Source organism: Miniopterus schreibersii (assembly GCF_964146895.1).
Source record: "Miniopterus schreibersii genome assembly, chromosome: 9".
Classification (NCBI taxonomy): domain Eukaryota; kingdom Metazoa; phylum Chordata; class Mammalia; order Chiroptera; family Miniopteridae; genus Miniopterus; species Miniopterus schreibersii.
This window is the reverse complement of record NC_138118.1, coordinates 57,751,476-57,773,741: the sequence shown is the minus strand read 5'-3', so window position 1 is coordinate 57,773,741 and position 22,266 is coordinate 57,751,476. Positions and strand designations below refer to the sequence as shown.

The 22,266-nt window shown below is 37.1% G+C and overlaps 1 protein-coding gene across 3 annotated transcripts in view; it reads right to left on the bottom strand.

The window, feature by feature from the left end:
- The window catches only part of CDK14 (cyclin dependent kinase 14), a 496,475-nt gene that overhangs the window by 187,867 nt on the left and 286,342 nt on the right, over positions 1–22,266 (bottom strand). For all 3 annotated transcript variants that reach the window (XM_081147672.1, XM_081147670.1, XM_081147671.1), the window contains one exon: positions 14,081–14,201. In XM_081147672.1, coding sequence (XP_081003798.1) covers positions 14,081–14,201 — 121 coding nt within the window. The remainder of the gene's footprint in view (positions 1–14,080; positions 14,202–22,266) is intronic.

Here is a 22,266-nt window from a genome sequence, read left to right as displayed (position 1 = left end):
AATTAAAGCTAGTGCGACTCAATGGACCAAGAGTACCATTTATCTCACTTCTCCCTGTAGAAATGTATATATTTGTAAAACAGACCACAGTTTTGTTCCCTAGGAGGTTAGCTTCTAAAAGATCAAAATTTAAAACAAATTTTTTTTTTGCAATAACTTATAAGAAAATTTATTACACATAACAGATGTGATCTTTTCAAGTTGGCATTTGCAGAATTTGAAAAGTGAAAGATTAAAAAATTACATTCCACATGCCCTTGGTGACTACTGAAGGAACTGAATTGATTAAACTGTCACTCATCATTTACTGTGGTTAGCGCTCCATTAGGCTCAGATAGGCACAATATATCTTAGTCAAATACTTCTCTGGAGTACTTAGTTCTCAAGGAATGAAAACCACACCAAACCAAACCTAGGTTGTGGGTAAAAGCCCATCTCAAAAAACATTCAATTCAAAAAAATAGACTTTTTATATAATGAGAAACTCTAAGATTTATTTTTCAAACGAGACAAAATTATATCTCTAAGAAGGTACATTTGCAAATTAAGCATATCAGAACAAAAATTAAGTAAAAGCAAAGAATGAAGTCCAGGCAGCTAATGTAGTTCAGTAAGGCCAAGGCCCAGGGCATTCGGCTGCTGACTTTGGAGGAGGTGCCAGGCAGGTGAGTAGGAGCCCCCTTAACAGCACTGACATCTGAAATAAGACTTCTGAGGAAGCTCAAGAACACAACCACCTTAAAGTAGCAACCAGCATTAATGCTTCTTATGTTACAATGAAAATTCTTGCTCACACATTTTAATATACACCTATCTACCTACCTTAATATACATATTTCAGTATACATATAGTTTATATATATATATATATATATATATATATTTGTGTGTATATGTAATTTTATACATATGTATTTTTTTAATCATACGAAAAAGCTGTACTTTTGCATTCTGGTCCAGTTACCTAAGCCAGGAACATAAGAATCATCCAAAACCCTTGCCTTTGCTTTACTGTTCTCATTCAGTCATCAAGTTGTCATATCCTAAGTATTCCTAAATATCCTTCCATTACAGTCTCCAACCATTTACACCCCCTACTCCCAATTCCTTCCCTTTTCTCTACCTGCTTCTTAGACCATGTCCTTTTTCCTACCCACAAATATCAGCTGTTTCACCTCTTTGTGGGATATTTTATCCACAGCACGGCCTTCATGGCCTTCAACCCCAGCTTTGTCATCTTGGAAAGATGGCTTTGACGAGTCAGCCCAAGTAATTACCACTTGGTGACACCTTCTCTGACCCCCACCTCTCCTCAACAATCCACCAAGAAAAAATTTATCACTGTCACCTCTGAGCCACCACTGCACCAACTGTATACCTGTTTTATAGCTCATCACAGTCTTTCCCTCTGACCTTGAAGGCATGAATGGGTCTTTCTATCTCTATAAGCCCCAGGGCCTGACCCAGTGCCCGGTGCAAAATAGGTGTTCGATAAAGATCTTAAAAATGAATGAATGTATTGCATAAACTAGTCTGAGCAGTAGACACAAGAAACTACAATAGAGAAAGAAACCGGATGTAGAACTAACATTATCATATAAAAAACTAAACACTAAAAAATCAGTTCAGTAATTTCACCCAAATATCTAAACCCTAACTTGATTTATAAGTCGCTCTGAAGGAATGCCAGCAGTCTCCATGGCAACCTCTGGTTCAGCAGTACATTTTCTCAAATGGTAAAATTTAGAGAGAGAGGAATTTTAGAGAATGCCTAAGACAATGTTTTGACTTTTACATCTAAGGAAACTGTATTACATGTTTGAATGTCTCAGTTTCAGTCGCAGAACCTGAAACCATGACTCTGAAGCCTGGGCCAGTGATCCCTTCATTATGGCAGGCTGCCTCCCCCGCTAGAGCAAAGTGGCTTTATGCAGTCAGTCCAGTCAGATTACAAAAGAAGAAAGAGCGACAGCAAATCTGTTCTTGTTCCTGGTGACATAAATGCTAAGAAAGATAAAGATAATACCAAAATCAAGTCTTCAAGATTCAGGTCTGAGCAGACAATGAAACTCTCCCTAAAATCTGAAGTCTATCACCATTGCTAGTGTATTGAAAATAAGATGGTTGTCTATGTTTAAAAAATGCTTGAAAATTCAAAACAGCCTCCCACAAAGATGAAGATCCTAGAAATAAAATATTAAAATAACAGCCCCAGGTTATATAGATAACTGAGAATATTCAGACTAGGAACATCCAGAAACTAGGCACAATTAATAAAATAAAAAAAGTAAATAGGAAAGATCCTTACTGAAGACTACTATAAGTAAATAACATAAAACTCAAAAATACTGCATTCAATAGCAGAGAGAGATTATTTCTCATACTATGGAGCAAGAAAGGAAGAGAGAAATCCCATTTGATTAGCCATTTAAAATGCTACCAGTGAAAGCACTTCTCCAAGGAATATGTACAGACCAGTCACGACAAGAAGAAAACATTAATAAGCCTTGTGCATCTTTAATTTCTGTTTATGTGACAGCTGATGCAGAACAAGGAAGTCATATTATAAGATTCCTCCCTGCAAACGTATTAATCCTCCTGCATTAATGTGGAGAATTAGGAAAAAAATTATTCATGGATAATTATGTTAAAGATCAAAGCAAATGACACATTCAAGCAATCTTTTTAGAGAAGCCATATCTAGCATATCATGAAGAGAGTAACTGCTGAGAGAATATTTGACAGTAAAATATTTGACAACCACTGTAGCCAGCGTGACTTGGTTGGTGGGGCGTCGTCCATGCACTGAAAAGTCACCAGTTCAATTCCCAGTCAGGGCCCCGGGTTGAAGGCTTGATCCCCTGTAGGATGTGTGCAGGAGGCAGCCGATGGATGTTTCCCTCTCACATCGATGTTTCTCTCTCCCTCCCTATTTCTCTCTCTCTAAAAATCAATTTAAAAATAATTTAATTTAAAAAAAATTTGACAACCATCTGAGATCTTAGATAATATATGGATGACTTGAAGGCAAAAATCTTTCCATTGTAAATCCCACCCATTGTCCATTTTTTTTGGTGGAGTCTGTGGGCTTTCTGAAATATTCTCAAAGACTTTCCCTGGAACGTGGCTGTACAGACTAGACATTACACATATTCTACAATGTGAATGATGCCCCCTGGAGTTGTGCGATGCAGTGGCACTAGTGAATGGTGATGGAGGACAGGGACCAGGTCTTTTCACTCCGGAACCTCTGGAAATTCTGTAAGGTTTGTCAAATGAGTGAATGAATGAATGAATGAGTGAATCAAGATACTTATATTGTGTAAGAGAGATCTTTGTGGAAAGGGGGCTGCCCTGGGATTTTAGGGGTGGTTTTTTTCTTTGCTATCATCAACCAGTTAGTTGGTGTGTGCAACATAAGCAAGCACCTTCAGAATTTGGGGATGGGGTATAAAATGGCCATAAAACAACAATAAAAGAAAATTATGAATTGATTTCACCGGGTTACTAAAATTCTGAAATTATTTTTAAATTGAATACACTAGGCTTAAATATGACAAATAATGAAAATTTATATAGTTGATAAAGTTTTGTAATTTGTTAAGTTTACATCAGGACATTAATATATTGTTTTCAGAAGCAAACATGGTAAAAGCTAGCAGTCAAGGAAGAACCATTAAGTTATCAATGAGGAAGAATAGAAAACTCTTCCCAAGTTTCTATACAAAATGCAATTACACTTAAACTCCTCATTCCTCATTCTTGGAATCTGTCTCACATGGAAATAGAAACATAAAATGCCATAGCAAAAGATAAACAACCCACATGTGTATAGGAAAACAGGAAACTACTCAGATTCTGTCTTTAGTAATTTGCTAAGTGCCCGTCACACACTATGATTGTTTTATTTTTTAATGGAATTTAGAAGGCTATTTCTTGGCCACTGATAGGTTATTTTAGTTAAGTTTGACTTTAATTCTTTTTCAATTATTGTATTATTTCCTTTTTTCCCCCCTTAATGGTATCTTTTATCAATCTAGGATCATTATATTTGAAGAGCAAAACTTTAAAAAAAAACCCACAGAAAACAAAACAAATATCTAAGTTTATTAACTATGTAATGTAGCATCTAAAATCAAGAAAGCTACTAGAACATTGTTATATTAATTCATACAGCAGAATACCAGTAAATAGAAATGTCATTCTTAATTAAAATACACTTCAGATAATGCAGAGTCCTGAGGAATTAATTCACAAATGGCACAACAGTCCAGAAGTCCCCACTTCCATCCTTCAATGAACAGTATGAAGCAGACACCCAAATCCCTCTACGAACTATAGACACACAATGTTTATCCAAGCTCCCGTTTTCTCTCCAATCACATTTCCATCCAATCATATCTTTTCTGTTCGTATAAGTAACAGTCTACCCTTTCACCTTCAACTTTATATTGACTAGAGTATTTGTTGAAAGAGTTTCACTAATTGCTTCTGCTAGTTTTAATAGCAAGCTGATGTTGGATTCACACACACCATTGATCAAAAGGCCTACTTTCTACAATCAATTCTTTACATTCATGTAAAATTTCATCTTTTTAAGAACTATCACCACACAGTTTATTCCCTTTTATCACTAGCTCATCAAAAAGCATATGGCTTTCTTTTGAAGGTTTGTGTTTTTTTCCATAAATAAGATGTCATTTCCAAACACTTAAGTGATTAGGGTTACAATTTCCACCACCACACTAAGATGCCAGCAGTCAAGAGGCTCCTACTTGCATTGTGCTGTTTGAGTGGCCCCCATCCATCAGCACTTGCAGTTCAAATCTTTTTCCAAGCAAAATCACACATTTCTATAGGAGAAAGACCTTAGTAGTCAATCGTCCATAGTTAAAGCCTCAAATATTAAATTATCAACAAGAAGAGCAGGACAAGTAGTAAGGTGTGTGCAGACTCCCCCTCCCTCCCTAAAGTGACTAAGGTGTCAGTTAAGGAATACAATTTTAAGCAAGAATAAAATAAATAGATGAAGAGACGAGTGAACGAGAGGTACCTTTTTTTTCAGAAGATGTGAATGAAGGTGTGGCAGTCTCGACAGACCACAGGCAGTTACACCTTCAAGATATAGTCAGAGTATTTACCTACAAAAACTCAGAAAAGTCTCAGGGCTTGGAGACACAGTCTCTAGAATCTGTGCAGGTGAGACAGACAACTGGAAATAGTTTGTACAAGCAATGGACCTACAGGTCTTTTCAGACTATCTCCCACCCCAACCCACCAGCAGGACACTGAGTGTTTATTCTCTGGATAAATTAAATCCAAAAGGCCCCAAATTGAGGATAAAAGGTGAGCGCAGAGTGAGGCACAGAGCTGAAAAAGGGAAATTAAGTGAAAAATGTTTCTTGGCCTGTGTGACCATCAGCTCCTCTCCCCCATCCTGCTTGGAGGAGGTCAGCTGCCGTGAAGTAGCACCTTGGGAAGAACAAATAGGCCTCAGACACTGACATCTGAGGCTCGCCCAGTGAAGAGTCCAGCTTTTTGTCTGAATGATATATAATGAACTGAGCAGTCAGTAGTGCTCCCTAAGTATATGGATTCATAGCGCCTCATTGATAAAGTAAATAGCCAAGGATTCCTGTACCCCCATAGTTGAGGAAAGCTTCCAACAGAGACCAGAGGAAAAGAAAGCAGTGGTTATATATATGACAACTGAAATTTTGAACAAAAAGAATGAAAGGTTTGGAAGATAAAAAGTGATAAATTAAGAGGAAAAAGAAGGTTTTTAAAAACAGAGGATTAAGATAGGAGCTCCAATAACAAACCATTACAAATTTTCCAAAAAGCAAAGACAGAGAAGATGGAAGGAAAGAAATCATTAAAAAAGAAATTCAAGAAACTTTCTGAGAACTGAAACAGCTGTCTTTCTATTGAAGGGAACTTACCCAGCACCAACCAAAAAAGACACAACCCAACTAAACAGTCAGGGCATTTCAGAATGCCAGGGACAGAGAAAAGAGCCTGACACCTTCCTGAGAGGAAATAAGAGGGGCGCACAAATGGCTGCGAATCCGAGTGGAGTCGGACTTCTCAGCAGCAACACCAGAAGCTCCAAAGAAACTGAGCAAGGCCTTCAACATTCTGAGGGGAAAGCCTAACGATACACTCAGGCTGAAACTTCATCAGTCCTGTGTGGGAGGAGAGTAAAGACATCTTCAGAAAGCTAAGTATTTGAAATTTGCAGCTCTCATGCATTCATTCCTAGGAAGCTAAAGAAAGAAGACATGGAATCCAGGTAACAGGGAATCTGTGATCAGTAAAGGTCCAGAGGGAGAGCGAATCCAACCCAGAATGGACTTTAATGAAGTGACTAGCTCCAGAGGTGGGAGGGAACCAGTAAGACCTGGAAACACTAAGAGGCTAGCAACAGGAGGAAGCCATCACCTGCCTTAGAACTAAAAGCCATTATTCCCCCTAGAAAGAAAGGTCAAGTGTGATTGAAATCTATGGACAGCAAGAGCCATGGAAGAGGGACTTCCCCACAGAAGTTGTAGTCAGCCATTTCCAGAAATATGGGCTAATATAGGGAAGAATTAGGGAAAGTATTCCATCTCCCTCTCCTCCCACTTGTCCACTGCCTGCACCCAACTGGAATTGTAGCCAAGACAGCCTGGAAGATGTATTGACCTCAGGGCTGGCCATCCAGGGCACAGGGCAGGGCAGGGCAGAAGAGGGTAGAGAACAGATTGGAAGGGAAACAGACAATAACCAACTTAGGACCTGTGACAACAGGGGAGGGGCAAATGGAAGTCCCAAGATGACAGATGTTCAGCTGTGCCAAAGCAAGAAATCAGAGAACTGGGACAGGGGAGAGAAAAGTTCCAAGGAAAAGGCTGAGGGAGGGAGATGTCAAGAAAATTAAATGGGATTGATTGATCTGCCAATATGCTTGAGCATTTGGAATTTATTTTCATACATAATTGACATATCTTTCATATCTATAAATAATTAAGAACAAAGACAACTAAACTAATAAAAATCAGAGACAATTATAAAGTCCAGAAGAACACAAGGTTATGCAAGAAAGTATACATATCATGAATGCTACCTGACTTAAGCAGGAATATTTACATATTAATGTTTCAAAATGTGATATAGACTCTATATTGGGAGAATGAAGGGAAAAACAGTCGACAGAAAATTAAACCCTCATCTATCATAACATCTACCTAGTCTAAAATAATAAATCAATAAATAGTAATATAAACAATTATTTAAGACATATAGAGACAGACAATAAACAAGATGAAAGCAGTTGCTCTGGGAAATTAGAGGGTGAGTGTGGGTGAGACAGGAGATTATTATGTTTGCTATTGCTACTGTGGTGGCAGCTATTAGTTATTAGTTATCCCTGAAACAGGCTTCATTATCATAGGCTTTATTATCTGATTAAGAAACTGAAGATAAGGACAGTTGAAGGATTTAGTCAACCAAGGTTACACGGGAAGGAGGGGCAGAGATAGAACCTAATTTTGGCGTTCGATGTGTTCTCTACTACAAGACTGCCTCTCCTTTAGGCAACAAACCACTGCTAGTTACTCGACCAGAGGACTGATTTCTGCATGAATTCACAACTTAAAACATAAAAGGCACTAGCATACTTTCAATGTTGTCTAAACTTTGAGCACTGATTTATGTATTTCCAAATTAAACACACATGCACACGCGCACGCACACACGATGAGAACACCCTGGGTCTAAATTTCTAATTCTCTAGACATATATGGCGATGTTAATGTCCCTGAAACCAGATACAGCAGCCTCCATTTCTTCAAAATATCCTATAGCACCCCTGGATGCTATACAGACACACTTGGTTTCACTGTGCTTCGCTTTTTTGCACTTCATAGATGTTGCATTTTTTACAAATTGAAGGCAAGACCCTCCACCAGCAAAAAGTTCACAACTCACATTACTGCAATACTTGCCTTGTTGTAGTGGTTTGGAATCGAACTTGCAATATCTCTGAGGTATGCCCTTATTCCAATAAAAATGCAATATATTTTCTTGGCTGATATACTAAGAACTGGTAAGAACATTATTCTCAACATTTGTGGAGTCTCATATTTCTTAAAGAATTTCATATTTAACCATATCTTGCTATCTCGCAAACCAGTGAAGCAGCTGAGTATACTAAGGGCTATCTTAATATCATGAAAATTAGTCATCGTGATTGGCTATTTAAAAATCATCCAAAAACTGATTTGTGGGTTCCAATTACTTTGCCAACTTTTATAAAAATAGGGAATTTTTATTTTTAAAAAAATATTTAGTAGTGAAGACTACAAATAATGCCTCATTTTATATATTATTATTCAGCCAACTTACCACTAATAAATGACCAAACATATCCATTGAAAACATACCTACACTCTTCCTCTCACAAACACACAATGATAAACAACATGGGATGTAAAAACCATAACCATACTAAGCTTTTGATAGAAAAATAGGACTGGTTCCTTTCAGCACTCCAAGGCTATCACAAAATTCAGTACTTTGGCAGCCACTCAATAATGCCATAATCATCGAATATTAGAGAACTGCACTTTTGGAGTCAATTCGTTAATCAATGTTATAGAAGTTTTCCACAAGAAATTTGACTTTGGTGTGAATTAAGTACTCACATGCATTAAGTCTTTTCTGGTTACTAGTATTTAAAAAATTGCTGCTCTGGTGCTTTATGAGAAAGATGAACACATATCACAATTAAATCCCTGTCTTACATCTATTGTTCTGGCAGAATTACTATTAATTCTCAAAGGTATTCTGGAATACATACTATACGGTCATCCTAATTTTAAGGGACTTAAATATAGTAGGAGTGGATTCAGAAACCATGGCTGCCACAATGAGCTCAGCTTTCAACCACCTAGACGCCCTCTGACTGTCGCCTGTTCTTTTGTTAAGTTCCACTGCATGTCAGTGACTACACGGACAAGTCACCTGGATCATGTATTATCTGAGCAGCTCTCCAGAGCTCTTAAAGACTTGTGACAGTGACTAATTAAAATCCTCCTTGGTCTTGCGATCTGATTAATTATAAATGTGTAAATAGTGTTAACAGATAGATGACTTTATATAGCCCGTGAACTCAAATTCTCATTTTTCCTAGCATTCTTTCTTAAATGGACTCATTCATTTTAGCAGAAGTGATAAATGAGTAATGGTGAGGAGTTGGGAAAATATGTGCCAGCAGAGATATTGGTCCCATAAGACGTATTCAATTTGGAGATTCATGCCTTAAATGTATTTTAAAGAAACTCCTCCTTGAATAAAACTATATAATACAGAATAGTAATGTGAGGGGAGAAAGGCAGTCCTCAAGGTTGCTGAGTGAGAGGAAAAAGCGACACCCTTTATTGGAAGCACACAAAGGATTCAACATGACTCAGAACATAATCTAAATTACAAAATAGGAATTTTACTGTCCTTGTGTTTTGGAATAACTGTACTAGTGAAAGGAAAACCAATTTATTATCAATTATCTTAAGAGATTATGTAATATGTTGGAAAGAAAAGGGCTCTGGAGTGCATTAGCAGCAGGTTTGAATGCTGGCTGTCCTCACTGACCGTGTGACCTTACTTTCTATCCTACTTAGTCTTCCTGGGTTTTGCTTTCTTCCACTGTATTATGGCATAATAGGTAAGTAATTAAAATGTGGGAAAGCTTAGAATACAGTCTGTGTTCAACGAAAGTATCTATTATTGTTCCTATTATTACTATTACTTAAGACTCACTTATTACTACTACTATTACCCTATTACTCATGATAGGACTTCATGGAGAACAAATATATTTTCAGGATGGGGGCTATAGTAGGATTTACCTCTGGTTCCTTCTCCTAAAACACTGGTAAGCAAACCTGAGTCCTCAAAAAAGCCTTATTTTATTACATAAATCTCCTTGGTTCAAGAGAGTTCATTAAGAATGATGGCAACTCTTGTCTGTTTCCAATATGTGTGGTGATTTGGCTTATTTAATAAAAAGCAATGTCAAATGGCCTTATAATACTCAATAAATAGGGAATTTCTTTCCTGATATATGCAAAATCAATTTTGATGCAGGCATTTTTCTATATATCAAGCCTGGTATGGAAATTTTTTTCTAACCACCCAGCTGCTACAATGTTAAGTAAATTAATTTTAATCTTAAATCAGAGATGTAATAGAAAAAGGGGTGATTTAATATGCAATCTCATTACATTTGACAGGCTTATTTATAAACGATTTGCCCCACATTTTGACAAGCATAGTTAATATGTTAATTAGCTTTTAAACAGATGATGAAAGGAAGAGACTGACACGCTATCATTCCTCACACACCATGTTGGGGAGCACTGTAATTGATACCATAAGGTAGTGCTAATAAATACTGTGGCCCCCAAAAGCACTGTGATCTTGACGAGATAATTATTTATTAGCTACAGATAACTTAGTCACCTTATGTTAAAAATTAATCCCTTAAAATGATCCCTAGTGACCTTCTGCTTTAGAAAATAAATGCCGCTCTAAACATATTTATAAGCTTCTATAAAGGACTACAAAGCTTATTTAGAGCAATGACCTCCATGGCTAGAACACAGCTCCCTGACAGGGAGGAACTAACCACACGGATAAGCTGCTTTCGCATCTGCACTTCTCTTAATGTGGCTCTCAGTGCTTGCTAAGCCTTTTTGGTTTAGAAGCTTAAAGATAATTTCCTATGCCTTGACTTTCAAAGAGTTATAAAATCCAAGAATTAAGAGAAGTTATACACGAGATAATGTCCAATTCCTCTGCTTAAAGCCCCCTTCACGGAGGGAGACAAAGGTATGAAAACTGTCGTTCTTGATGCGCGCTCACTGCACAGCGTTCACACCACGGGGCTGGAGGCCCAGAGCAGGAAATCATGACACGGCGGGTTCCGATTCTCAGCACTCGCTGCCGAGGTTAATGCCTATGTGTCTTCATTAATGTTTTATTGCCTGTGGCTATTTAAACGGAAAACTGGAAAATATAACAGTGTGTAGGGATCGTTAGGTTTTAGTTACTACCCTACTGCCCCAGGATGGTAAATGAACTGTAGAAATAGCCTGAAACAATTGCCACCTGCCCCCCTGCTATTGTCCATGGGTTAATATTTGCGCTTCTCCTTGGTGCAGCTGAGCCATGACTCAATTAGAGTGCCATTTCTAGGTCTTCACATACCCAGCATCGATCTCATTTATTATGCAAAAATCAGTGCCCTGTGAACTTCTCTCTAACTGGAAAAACACATGTATTTTTACCTGACTTAGTGGATAATAACAAAACGACTTTTAGGAAATGGCTTGGAATGAAATCAAATTCAGAATGACAGGCATAGCATAGACATAGCTCAGATTTTAGGGCTTGGAAATGAAGAGCCAAGAAGCATAGGAAACGGCTCAAGCATAACACATTTATTATTTGTTTTTGCCAATAACTATTGCATGCAGACAAAAGGGCATTTGGGGCGGTCTACTCTTTTTCTTTTAATCCTCACCTGGGGATATGTGTATTGATTTTAGAGAGAGAAGAAGGGGGGGAGGGAGGGAGGGAAGATGGAAAGGAAGGAGGGTGGGGGAGGGGGAGAGAAACATCAATTGGTTGCCTCCCTTATGCACCCTGACCAGGGATCAAACCTGCAACCTTTTTGGTATATGGGACAACACTCCAACGAACTGAGCCACCCAGCCAAGGCTGGGGTCTACTATTTTGGATCAGTTTTCCTCCCTTTCACTTTCCTTTTTATTTATTTATTTTTTTAAAATATATCTTTATTGATTTCAGAGAGAGGACAGGAGAGGGAGAGATAGAAACATCAATGATGAGAGAGTCATTGATCAAGCCTGCAACCCCGGCATGTGCCCTGACCGGGAATCGAACCCCCATCACCTGGATCCTAGGTCGACGCTCAACCGCTGAGCCACGCCCAGCTGGGCCCTCCCTTCCACTTTAAATAGCAGTCTTATTCTTATACTTCATTATGTCTCAGTTTAAAGTAAATGGGCAAAAAGTGCCCAAGCCCCCTTCCTTAAAACAAACACATATACACACACACACACACAAATATGAAAGGAAAGAAGGGTGTGGGGCGGGAGGTGGGGGAGGCAAAGACGGAAAATCAAATACCAATGATAAGAAACATATATCAGCAAGTCACGACCTAAGTGGCTCTTTGTATTTTAAACAGCCCTTTTAAAGGTTTGGGGAAAATTAGCCAATAGGGTATAAAAAACAGCTTCTCCCAATTATAAGGGTAGAGCCTTAACTGAACTGCCAAACACTAAGACAAAAAACTGGCTCCAAGCTACAAATATTTCCAAATTATGTTCTATTAGCAGAGTCCTCAACTGACCTCAATGAAAGGCAACCCACAATTTCCATACTTAAAAAATACAGAAAGCCACTCCATAACTCACAAATATTAAGTAATGATTATTTGCATAGCCTACTCTCAAGTCTAAGGGAAGAGGGAGGAAGGGAATTAGAAAATTAGTCTAACAGATATCTTGATGCATTCTTTGACCTTTATTTCCAATTTTTTCTTCCATTACAACTAATGATCAAAATATCTATTTTGCCCAAGCCCCTGCCTAGTCTTGGGGGGAAAAAAATTTAACTGCAAAAAAATGTCCAAAACAAACAAACAAAAAAGCCAGAAAGTGGGATGAAAAAATAAATAGATTATTAGCTCAGCTCCCCAATGATAGATGGTCATCTTTATTCTCAGTGTTTTGGAACATGCATTATAATGGTATTAGATTTATTATAAGGCATTACAAAATGTATGGCAATAGATCTTAGGCTGTTTCATGACCCAGATTCCTTTATAGCTCTATTGAAAGCCATAGATCTACACCCCATAAAAATAAATACATCCATGTGTACACAAAATATTGCATATAATCTTAGTGGTTTCAAAACCTTTCCTAGGGGGTTTGCTGGAACCTAAATTAAGAAAATCTACACTGTGCCCTACATCACAAGGAACTTGTTTCTCGCCATAAAATATTTGAATCACAAACATCAGGGAAGAAGCCAGACCTCATCACAGCCTAATTACCTAAAAGCCAAGATAACTGAGGGCAGAGCTGTGAAGTAAGTACATGGCAGTGAGATAAACAACACGAACTGAAGTTTTATTGAGGTCATAAACGTTATATGAACATGTAGCTGAATTCTGTATATGGGGCACAGTCATTCTTGGAGGATGATTCCTGCTATAAAATAACCATGTGCTATGTAAACTGTTTTGCTTTAAACACAATTGTGAGTCTAGAAAGGGGTTTTTCTATTAATAAAGGACATTTTCAACAGTCACTAGTAAGCCTTTCCTGAGTGCTAAAAATTATTACCTTATTTGATTCAGCCAGATCACAATAGATTGGGAACTCATTGTACTTTATTATTAGTAATAATTATGCATTAAATCTCATTAGTCTTTGGGTCTCCTATCACGATAGAGTTTTAAATTTTGCTAAACCATCTTGTAAAACCGAGACTTCACTGAAATTAAACTTATTGTGACCCTTTAAAAGAGTAGTTTTATTTCATTTTGGATAATTGGCTCCAACAGTTTTCAGAAGTATACTGGACCAAATTTAATGCCTGAGAGTTACACTAAAACTTTCAAATCTTTTATCTGAGCTATGTTGTGAATTTAAACATGATTGCTACTACTTCCAACCCATACTGTTGTTTGGAGATATAGATATATGTCCTTGTCATAAAATAAAGTCACAAATTAGGACCTTTAGGGAGAAAAATCACTGTACTGACAGTTAGAAAAATGTCTCTGCCCCTGTCCATCAAGAACGGTTACTAGGCCCCATCTGCAAGGCAGGCTCTGATTAGGGAATATTCCCAATCATGCTTTTTAAAAATCCAGCATCATTGCCACACACAGGCAAGCACTCCCCACCATTAATCTTCATTCAAACTGTTAGGATGTTTGTCTAGGATTGACCCAGACCAAGCACTTAGATAAATTAGCTAGAGAAGAGCTTCCGTTTCTCACCACATGTCAAGGCAGGTGGAATACTCTGTTGAGCCCAGGAGGACATCTGGAGGTCTGTACCATAAGGTAACCACTTCATTGGAGTATGTGTGGCTTGGGACCGATTTTGCTCTTGCAAGACCTGCAGGTTACATGAAACATAAAGAAGTTTAATAGGTATTAATGGAACAAGGGAATTTAAGTTTGAATGTTCACAGTTTTAAAAGGTCAAACACGACACTGTAATACAGAATCACGAATTCAGTGTCAAGGTTACAAGAAAGGTCTACCTGTTTCAAACACATGCTAGTAAATCATTTATATGCCTAATAAAGCATCTGTCTCTAATAAAATCTCAGGAGAGTAAACAAATGATCCATCAATGATTAGATATTACACAGAAGTGTAGAAATTTTCTGGACTTTCCAAAGAATGTTCATGGAGTTCTAGTTCTGGGAGTTATAAATAATGTTACCAGAAAGGCTTCTACGATCAAATCATTTTGAAAAAAAATGGTTTAAAAAGTTAAACAGTACTCCATACAGTGAGACTTCTCAGTGCCCTTAATTTTCCTAATGTGTATTGTGAATCTGAAAGGTGAAATTATGACAGTTTTTTCAAAGGATATTTCAAAAACTTCTTTTGGCTTCAGTGTCTGTCAAGTACTCCCTAGGAAATGCTTACTTAGGAAGCTCATTTGAAAACTATCTAAATAAGTAATTATAAAAAAATAGTTAAATACATTAAAATGTATTCTAAGAATTTTTAAAAACTGGGAAAATGGTCACAATAATACGTTAAGTGATAATGTGTATGCAGTTTGACCTCACAACCATAAGTAATTAGGCGTAGAAAAAAAGAACAGGAAATATATTTTTCCAAGTTTTCTATAATAACTATGATTCATTTAAAAATCACAAAATCTAAAATGTTATTTTTGAAAAGAAAAAAATCTCTGTGATAGCTTTCTATCACATGTTCATTAATGACAAGAGTAAAGTATTATTTATCACTGTGATGCTCAAAGCACATATGCATTTTTATAATATTTTACCATAATAAATTCATTTTCTTCTTCCGCTTATTTAAATTTTTGTGTAGTACTTAGAAAAAGGACTTTTTTCCCTGTTTATTAAACACTTGGTATTCCCTTAGTATATTCTATGTAAACGTTAAAATTAATAAGACAGCTGGTGAGACAAAGAATTTCTAATTAATTCAACTATGGGTACAGTAACTCAACTGTTCTACAATGCAGTTTTTCTAATAATACAATGGCATATTATAAATTGGTTAATGTTTATAAGTATTCTATGTTAAAATGTACAGATTATAAACATGCATACATACATATACGTGGTGTAGCTTTTTTGCACATAAACAGAATGACTAGTTTTGATAACAGATTTCCGAAACAACTTCTACTTCTTTTTTTTTCCTTTTTAATTTAGAGTAATTAGACATTTATATACCTTACAAAGTGATCCTCCTGATAAGTCTAGTACCCATCTGCCACCATACATAATAACAATATTATTTACCATATTCCCTATGCTTTATTTTACATTCCCATGACGATTTTATAACTGGTAATTTGTACTTCTTAATCCCTTTGACCTTTTCTCTGCAAGGGTTTTTCCTACCTCAGTTCAGGCAAAACTGAACAACGGATAGGACAATTAGAGTGGCAGTGTTTCCAGAATTTTGTAATCCCTCAAATGGGCATGTTTCTATACAGAGACCAAAGAGCTACTCACAGGCCTGAAATAGGTTCTGACTAGTTCCATATGCTGTTTTCACGTCAAATGGGATGCCAAAAACACTCAGGCTGGATTCCCTTGGTTTTTCTGAGGCCCTGATGACAGAAAGCGAGGCCAGAGGGACAGGAGAAGGAAAACATCTGAGATTTTCTTTGACAGCTCAGAAAACCAGGCTAGTTATAGAAAATGCTGGTATTTTCAGTTTTAAAGGGAGAGCATGGTCTCAAAATAACATAGAAATAGTATAAATCTAAATAATTATATGTGATTTCAGGTCAATTATGTTCACATAAGTTTATAAAACTGGTTAAATAGATCTGGAAAATATAAATAGAAAAGGCTTTGTCTCCATTAGTTTCCTCCTTCCCACATGTGTTGGCCAAGGGCTGCTCAAACTCCCCTCACGAGGGCCACAGAACTTCCCAAAGGAACCGTGAAAATGAGATGTTCATATCCAACTCTTCAGTGTGTTAAGACAGTTTCTTAAAATGATTTGTGTGCAAAGGTATCATATGTGGAAGCATGTTATAGCTTTAGGATACATTTTTCTGCATTGCTTGAGAAAACTCAACGTCTCACTTTAATAAAATCAATTGAAACAGTTTCTTGTGGAAAGTGTCCTGTATATTGATAAACAAAAGGTTTTCACCCTACCAATATGTGTTCAGTTAAAAAGATAAATAAACCTCAAAACTTTTCAGGGAAGGAGCAAATTATTAAAACAATGACTCAAAAAAAGAAAAAGAAAGTACACTTGAAGTAGGAATATATAACTGGACTTTCTATAAATATTTTTGGTAAAGTTATTGCTATGTATTTATACAGTTCATGCATCAAAACACGCTTACTCGTGCAAAATTTATTAAACTGCATCCTGCAGCTGAAGGAAAACTGTAGGACAGGATTAATTAGCCCAGCATGTGTGAAAGCTTTCTTTCTCTGTTCCTTGCCAGTTGCTATGGTTACACTACAGGAAGAGCGCTACACTACCTTTTAAAAAAGATGAAGTTCACGGGTTATTATCAAAACTTCTTACATTAATGTTTAGTGTGAATTAAAAGTTAAAAAGCCAAGTGAAATGCTAACCAGATGAGTATAGGTTACCCGCGCACTGCTGCTGTGGCTGAGTGTGTGCTTTATGAACAGGTGCTTGTTGTTAAGGGCGCCGAAAACAGCATGCATGACACTTTAGAGTATCCAACGGTAAGATGTTACTGTTTCAAACTAATCAAAGACCCTAAAGTAGAGTAAAAAAAATCCTCTTATTCAAGCCTTAGTGCCAATTATTCAAAGATGGGCAACCTTGATACTAGCTATCAGAGCAGAATCTTAGATTTCTAGAAGAGTTCTGAAGCTTTATAGTTAACCTCTTACCCAATGAAATAATTCCTTTTCATATATCTTTAAGATGGTTATCCAACATCTGCTGCCACCCTTAGCCTGGTTCTACCCTCTTGCCGGTGCAGGGACACAGAATAAATCACATGGCATATGCCCTACGCTGGCCAGTCATTCAGCATCAACCAGCAGAGACTTTCTAGGCCTTACCAGCTCTCTCAGCTGCAATGGACACTGCTGACCACTCCTCTTCTTTTATTTTTTTTCTCCCCACCGCCCCCTCACTCCTCTTCTTTTAAATCTACTCCCTTGACTTCTCAGATATGGAAGAATCAATAGGAGTGACTTGGTCTCCTTCTGGGATCTTCCCCTACATGCTGGTTTTGTCTAGGGTTATATATTCAAACCAGGGCTTTCTCAAATGTATATACACTCTGTAGGTAACTGTGACTGATGCCATGTTTTAACGGTTACGGACAGGTGATTTTTCATGAGATATTACCCCCAGCTTGCTTCTGCTTGTCCCTGGGCTTCAGATCTGGGTCTATGCAACTCCTCAGCAGACATGGGTACACGGATGTCCTGCAGGCACTCAACACAACCACAAGTCCCTACAGCCATCTCCTTCGTTAAGACTGGGGATATGCCATGAGTCCAGGAGTAAATGCATTTTACTAGTAAACTGTTTTAGGTTCCCCAAACAGGAAAAGTTATTTTAGCCGTATACAGATATACATTAGATTTTATATTCACGCACATCTAATCATTCCTTCAAATTCCAATGCATCCTTTTTGCAGGTGGTAAAATTGCTTGGAGACTTTGAGTAATCTCTCAGGCTCTATGGAGAACATCACTAAACCTAGGACAAGTCAAGAATGAAAATGCCCATGTATCCGCTTTGACTAAGGGAATGAAAAAGAACTGGCAACGGTGTCTTGTTTCTTTCTAATAAAGTGGAATAATGGTACAAGCTAGGTGAACTTGTGAAAGTCAACTAAAAATAAGATATAAAGGAGTATCTTTCACCACTCCAGTCTTTCCAGAGGATGGGCCACTGTTTTGTGCTTGTCAGTGATTTCGTGTTTTTATTAGAGCAATTCCCACACCTCTCCCTCAACATACTTCATTCCCCAAACTGAACAATTAGAAAAAGATGGTCATGTTCTTAGTTAATCACAAAATCAGTATGTCTAGGCCAGGGTCTCCTTTCTTCATAACTCGAATCCACACAGACATGAATTATTTGGGTAACAGTTTAACATCTGGCAGTTGGGCTAGAAAGGGAGAACTTCGCTATTCCATGAGTCATCCCTGGAGAAGGGCAGAGAAAGGCTTTTATCTTTCTTTCCCATTCCACAGTCCAGGGAGCTTGCCAGGAATTTCTTTTTTCATACCAATTTTTAATGGAGTCCTCTCCGTCCTACAGGATTTATATTAAGTATCTTAGGATGTGCTAAAGCTGTTTGAAAATCTTTTATTGCTGCTCTTAGAGTGCATCAATAAACAACCACCAAACAAAACAAAAGGCAAAGCATTTTCTTCTGGTGTTTTCCCAAGTTCTGGCTTTAACCTTTCCTCTGCACTTGACAGATTTTCCTGGATGATCTTATATAATCCCCTGGTTCCAGTTACTATCTATATGCTGCCTGCCTCAAATACATTATCTCTAGAATTAATCTTCCCCTAAATCTTTAGATTTCTACATAAAAAAAATAGCCACTTAGATCTTCCACAGCTATCTCAAACATTTCTCCTGTCCCCAATTCTCCAACCAGTACTACGCTCTCCAGTGTTCTATAACTCACCACTAACCATCACTATCGATCCATTCACTAAAGCCAGAAGTCTTGTCTCATTGCAGGCTCCTTCCACTTCGAAAATTACAAAATTCAATGGATTTTACCTTTTTTAAAGTCCTCACCTAAGGATATGTTTATTGATTTGAGAGAGAGAGAGAGAGAGAGAGACATCGATCAGTTGCCTCCCGTATGCACACTGAGAGGGGATTGAACACGAAACCTAGGTACTTGCCCTGACTAGAATCAAACTCACAACCTTTTGGAGTATGGGAGGATGCTCCAATCAACTGAGCCGGGCCAATGGATTTTACTTTATAGTTTCTTTTCTTCCCTGTCCTTAGGTCCTCACCGTCTCTTACAAGGTTGTTACACTAGCCTCATGCTTGTCCATGACAAATAGTTATCAATTTCAAAATACATTATAGACAAATTATCTGAATTTACTGAAATTTTATTGAAAAATAAAATTTAATTGGAATACCTTTTAATGTGAATAATAAAATACTTCAATGCCTAACCTTCCCCTACACGCACTATGCAAGTTGGATATCTTCCATTCCCTTGCCCCACACTTGCCATCAAAGGAAGCCGGAAATGTGGGCGTTTCAGGGACAGGTCTATGCTTTTTTATACAGTTGATCATTGAACAACATGGGTTTGAACTGTGTGGGTCCACTTATATGTGGAATTTTTTCAATAAATACAATATTTCTCTTCCTTAAAATTTTCTTAATAACATTTTCTTTTCTCTATTTTAAGAATACAGTTATATACATACACAGGGTGGGGCTAAAGTAGGTTTACAGTTGTAAGTACGTGAAACAGAGCTTATTCTTGTATTATTATTCATTAATTGTATTTTCCATACAAATAAGTGTAAACCTAATTTTGCCTCACCCTGCACGTGCGCGCGTGTATAAAATCATACAAAATATATGTCAACTGTTTATGTTACGGATAAAGCTTCTGGTCAACAGTAAGCTATTAGTAGCTAAGTTTTGGGGAGTCAAAAGTTGTATATAGACTTTCAACTGTGTGAAGGGTTGGTGCCCCCAACCCCCAAATTATTCAAGAGCCAACTGTACATTTAATAACATGGTGTTGTTGAAAGTGGAAAAAAGTTTTGAGATGACAACTAGATCTTTTTCTTTCCTTTGAATAAAACATTTTTGGTTTTGTTTCTGTCCAGACTTCTACTTTAACAGAATCTACTCTTACAGGATAACAAAATCCCTTTAAAATGTTTTGATTGGCACTTTTCAGAGTCTCTCCAATGAATAAGAGGAATTTTTGAAAGTGAGTTCTAATAGAATAAAATTAAGTCCAGAAGACATTTAAACATGTTAAGACAATATTTTATTTTGCTCTGATTTTAATTATCTTTGAATTTAAGTTAATAAATTATGTCTAATTTCTGGCTATTCTAAAGGGCACAGATTTTTTTTTTATATCTTTCATTTTAAATAACAGAAATGATCACATTTTAATATAGATATTCTAAACAAGAAAAGAGATATTCAAATAATTAAATTTCATATATAGGAATTCTTTATTTTTTCTATTTTGTATAGAAAATAAAAACAATATACTTCTCAGGTAAATACTGCTTTAAATGAAATTAAAGATGTGCTGGGAAGACCAATGAGTCAAAATTCTTTGGGTGAATACCATATAAGGAATATGCTATTTTTGTCAGAGCATTAGCCTATATATTGGAAGACTTGTGATATGAAAAAACTAAATTCCTGATAGTGGTTTAAACACCAGTTAGATGTGTCTCCTTGATGAAGTCACTTAAGCTCTCTTGCTTATGTTATGTATAAAATAACAACGGGAATGAGATCAAAGTCAACAAACGATAGTCTGCAAACCACCTACCTGTCTTTGTAAATAAATTCTGCTGGAACACAGATACACCCATTCCCTCACATATTGTCTATGGCTGCATTTGCACTAAACAGCAGAGCTGAGAAGTTGACAGGCCTATACAGCTATAATAAATAGTATCTGGCCCTTTAAGAAAAAGTTTGCTGACCTATGGGTCAGACTAAGGAAAGTTCAGAGTATGTCCAACTACAGACATACCTCGCTTTATTGCACCTCAGTTTATTGCACTTTGCAGATACTGCGTTTTTCACAAATTGAAGGTTTGTGAATACACTGCATGGAACATGTCTATTCACACTATGTTTTCAATGGTATTTTCTCACTTCATGGCTCTGTGTCACATTTAGATAATTCTCACAATACTTTAAAATTTTCATTATTATTATAAATGTTATGCTGGTGTGTGATCAGTTATGTTACTCTTGTAATTATCTGGGGGCACCACAAACATCATATAAGATGGCAAAGTTATTGTTAATGTTGTGTGTGTTCTGGCTGCTCCACAGACCAGCTATTCCCTTGTCTCTCTCCCTCTCCTTGGGCCTCCCTATTGCCTGAGACACAACAACATTGAAATTAGGCCAATGAATAGCCCTACAATGGCCTCTAAGTGTTCAAGTGAAAGGAAGAGTCTCTCACTTTAAATCAGAAGCTAGAAACTATTAAGTTTACTGAGGAAGGCATGTCCAAAGCTGAGATAGGCTGAAAAGTTAGGCCTCTTGTGCAGTTAGCCAAGTTGCGCATGCAAAGGAAAAGTTCTTGAAGGAAATTAAAAGTGCTACTTCAGTGAACACATGAATGATAAGCAAGCAAAACAGCCTTATTGAGTAAAGTTTTAGTGGTCTGGATAGATCAAAACAGCCACAACATCCCCTTAAGGAAAATAATAATCCAGAGCAAGGCCCTAACTCTCTTCAATTCTATGAAGACAGAGAGGTGAAAAAGCTGTAAAAGGAATGTTTCAAGCTAGAATAGGCTGGTCCATGAGGTTTAAGGAAAGAAATTATGTCAGTAACATAAGAGTGCAAGGTGAAATAGCAAGTGCTGATGTAGAAGCTGCAGCAAGTTATCCATAAGATAAAAACAGATTTCCAATGTAGACAAAACAGCCCTGTATTGGAAGAAGATGCCATCTAGGACTGTCATAGCTAGAGAGAAGTTAATGCCTGGCTTCAAAGTTTCAAAGGACAGGCTGACTCTCTTGTTAGGGGCTAATGCAACTGGTGACTTGAATATGAAGTACTATTCCAAAAGTCCTAGGGCCCTTAGGAATTATGCCAAATCTACTCTGTCTGTGCTCTATAAGTGGAACAACAAAGTCTGAATGACATCATATCTCTTTACAACATGGTTTACTGATGATTTAAGCCCACTTTTACATCTACTTCTCAGGAAAAAAATATTCCTTTTAAAATGCTACTG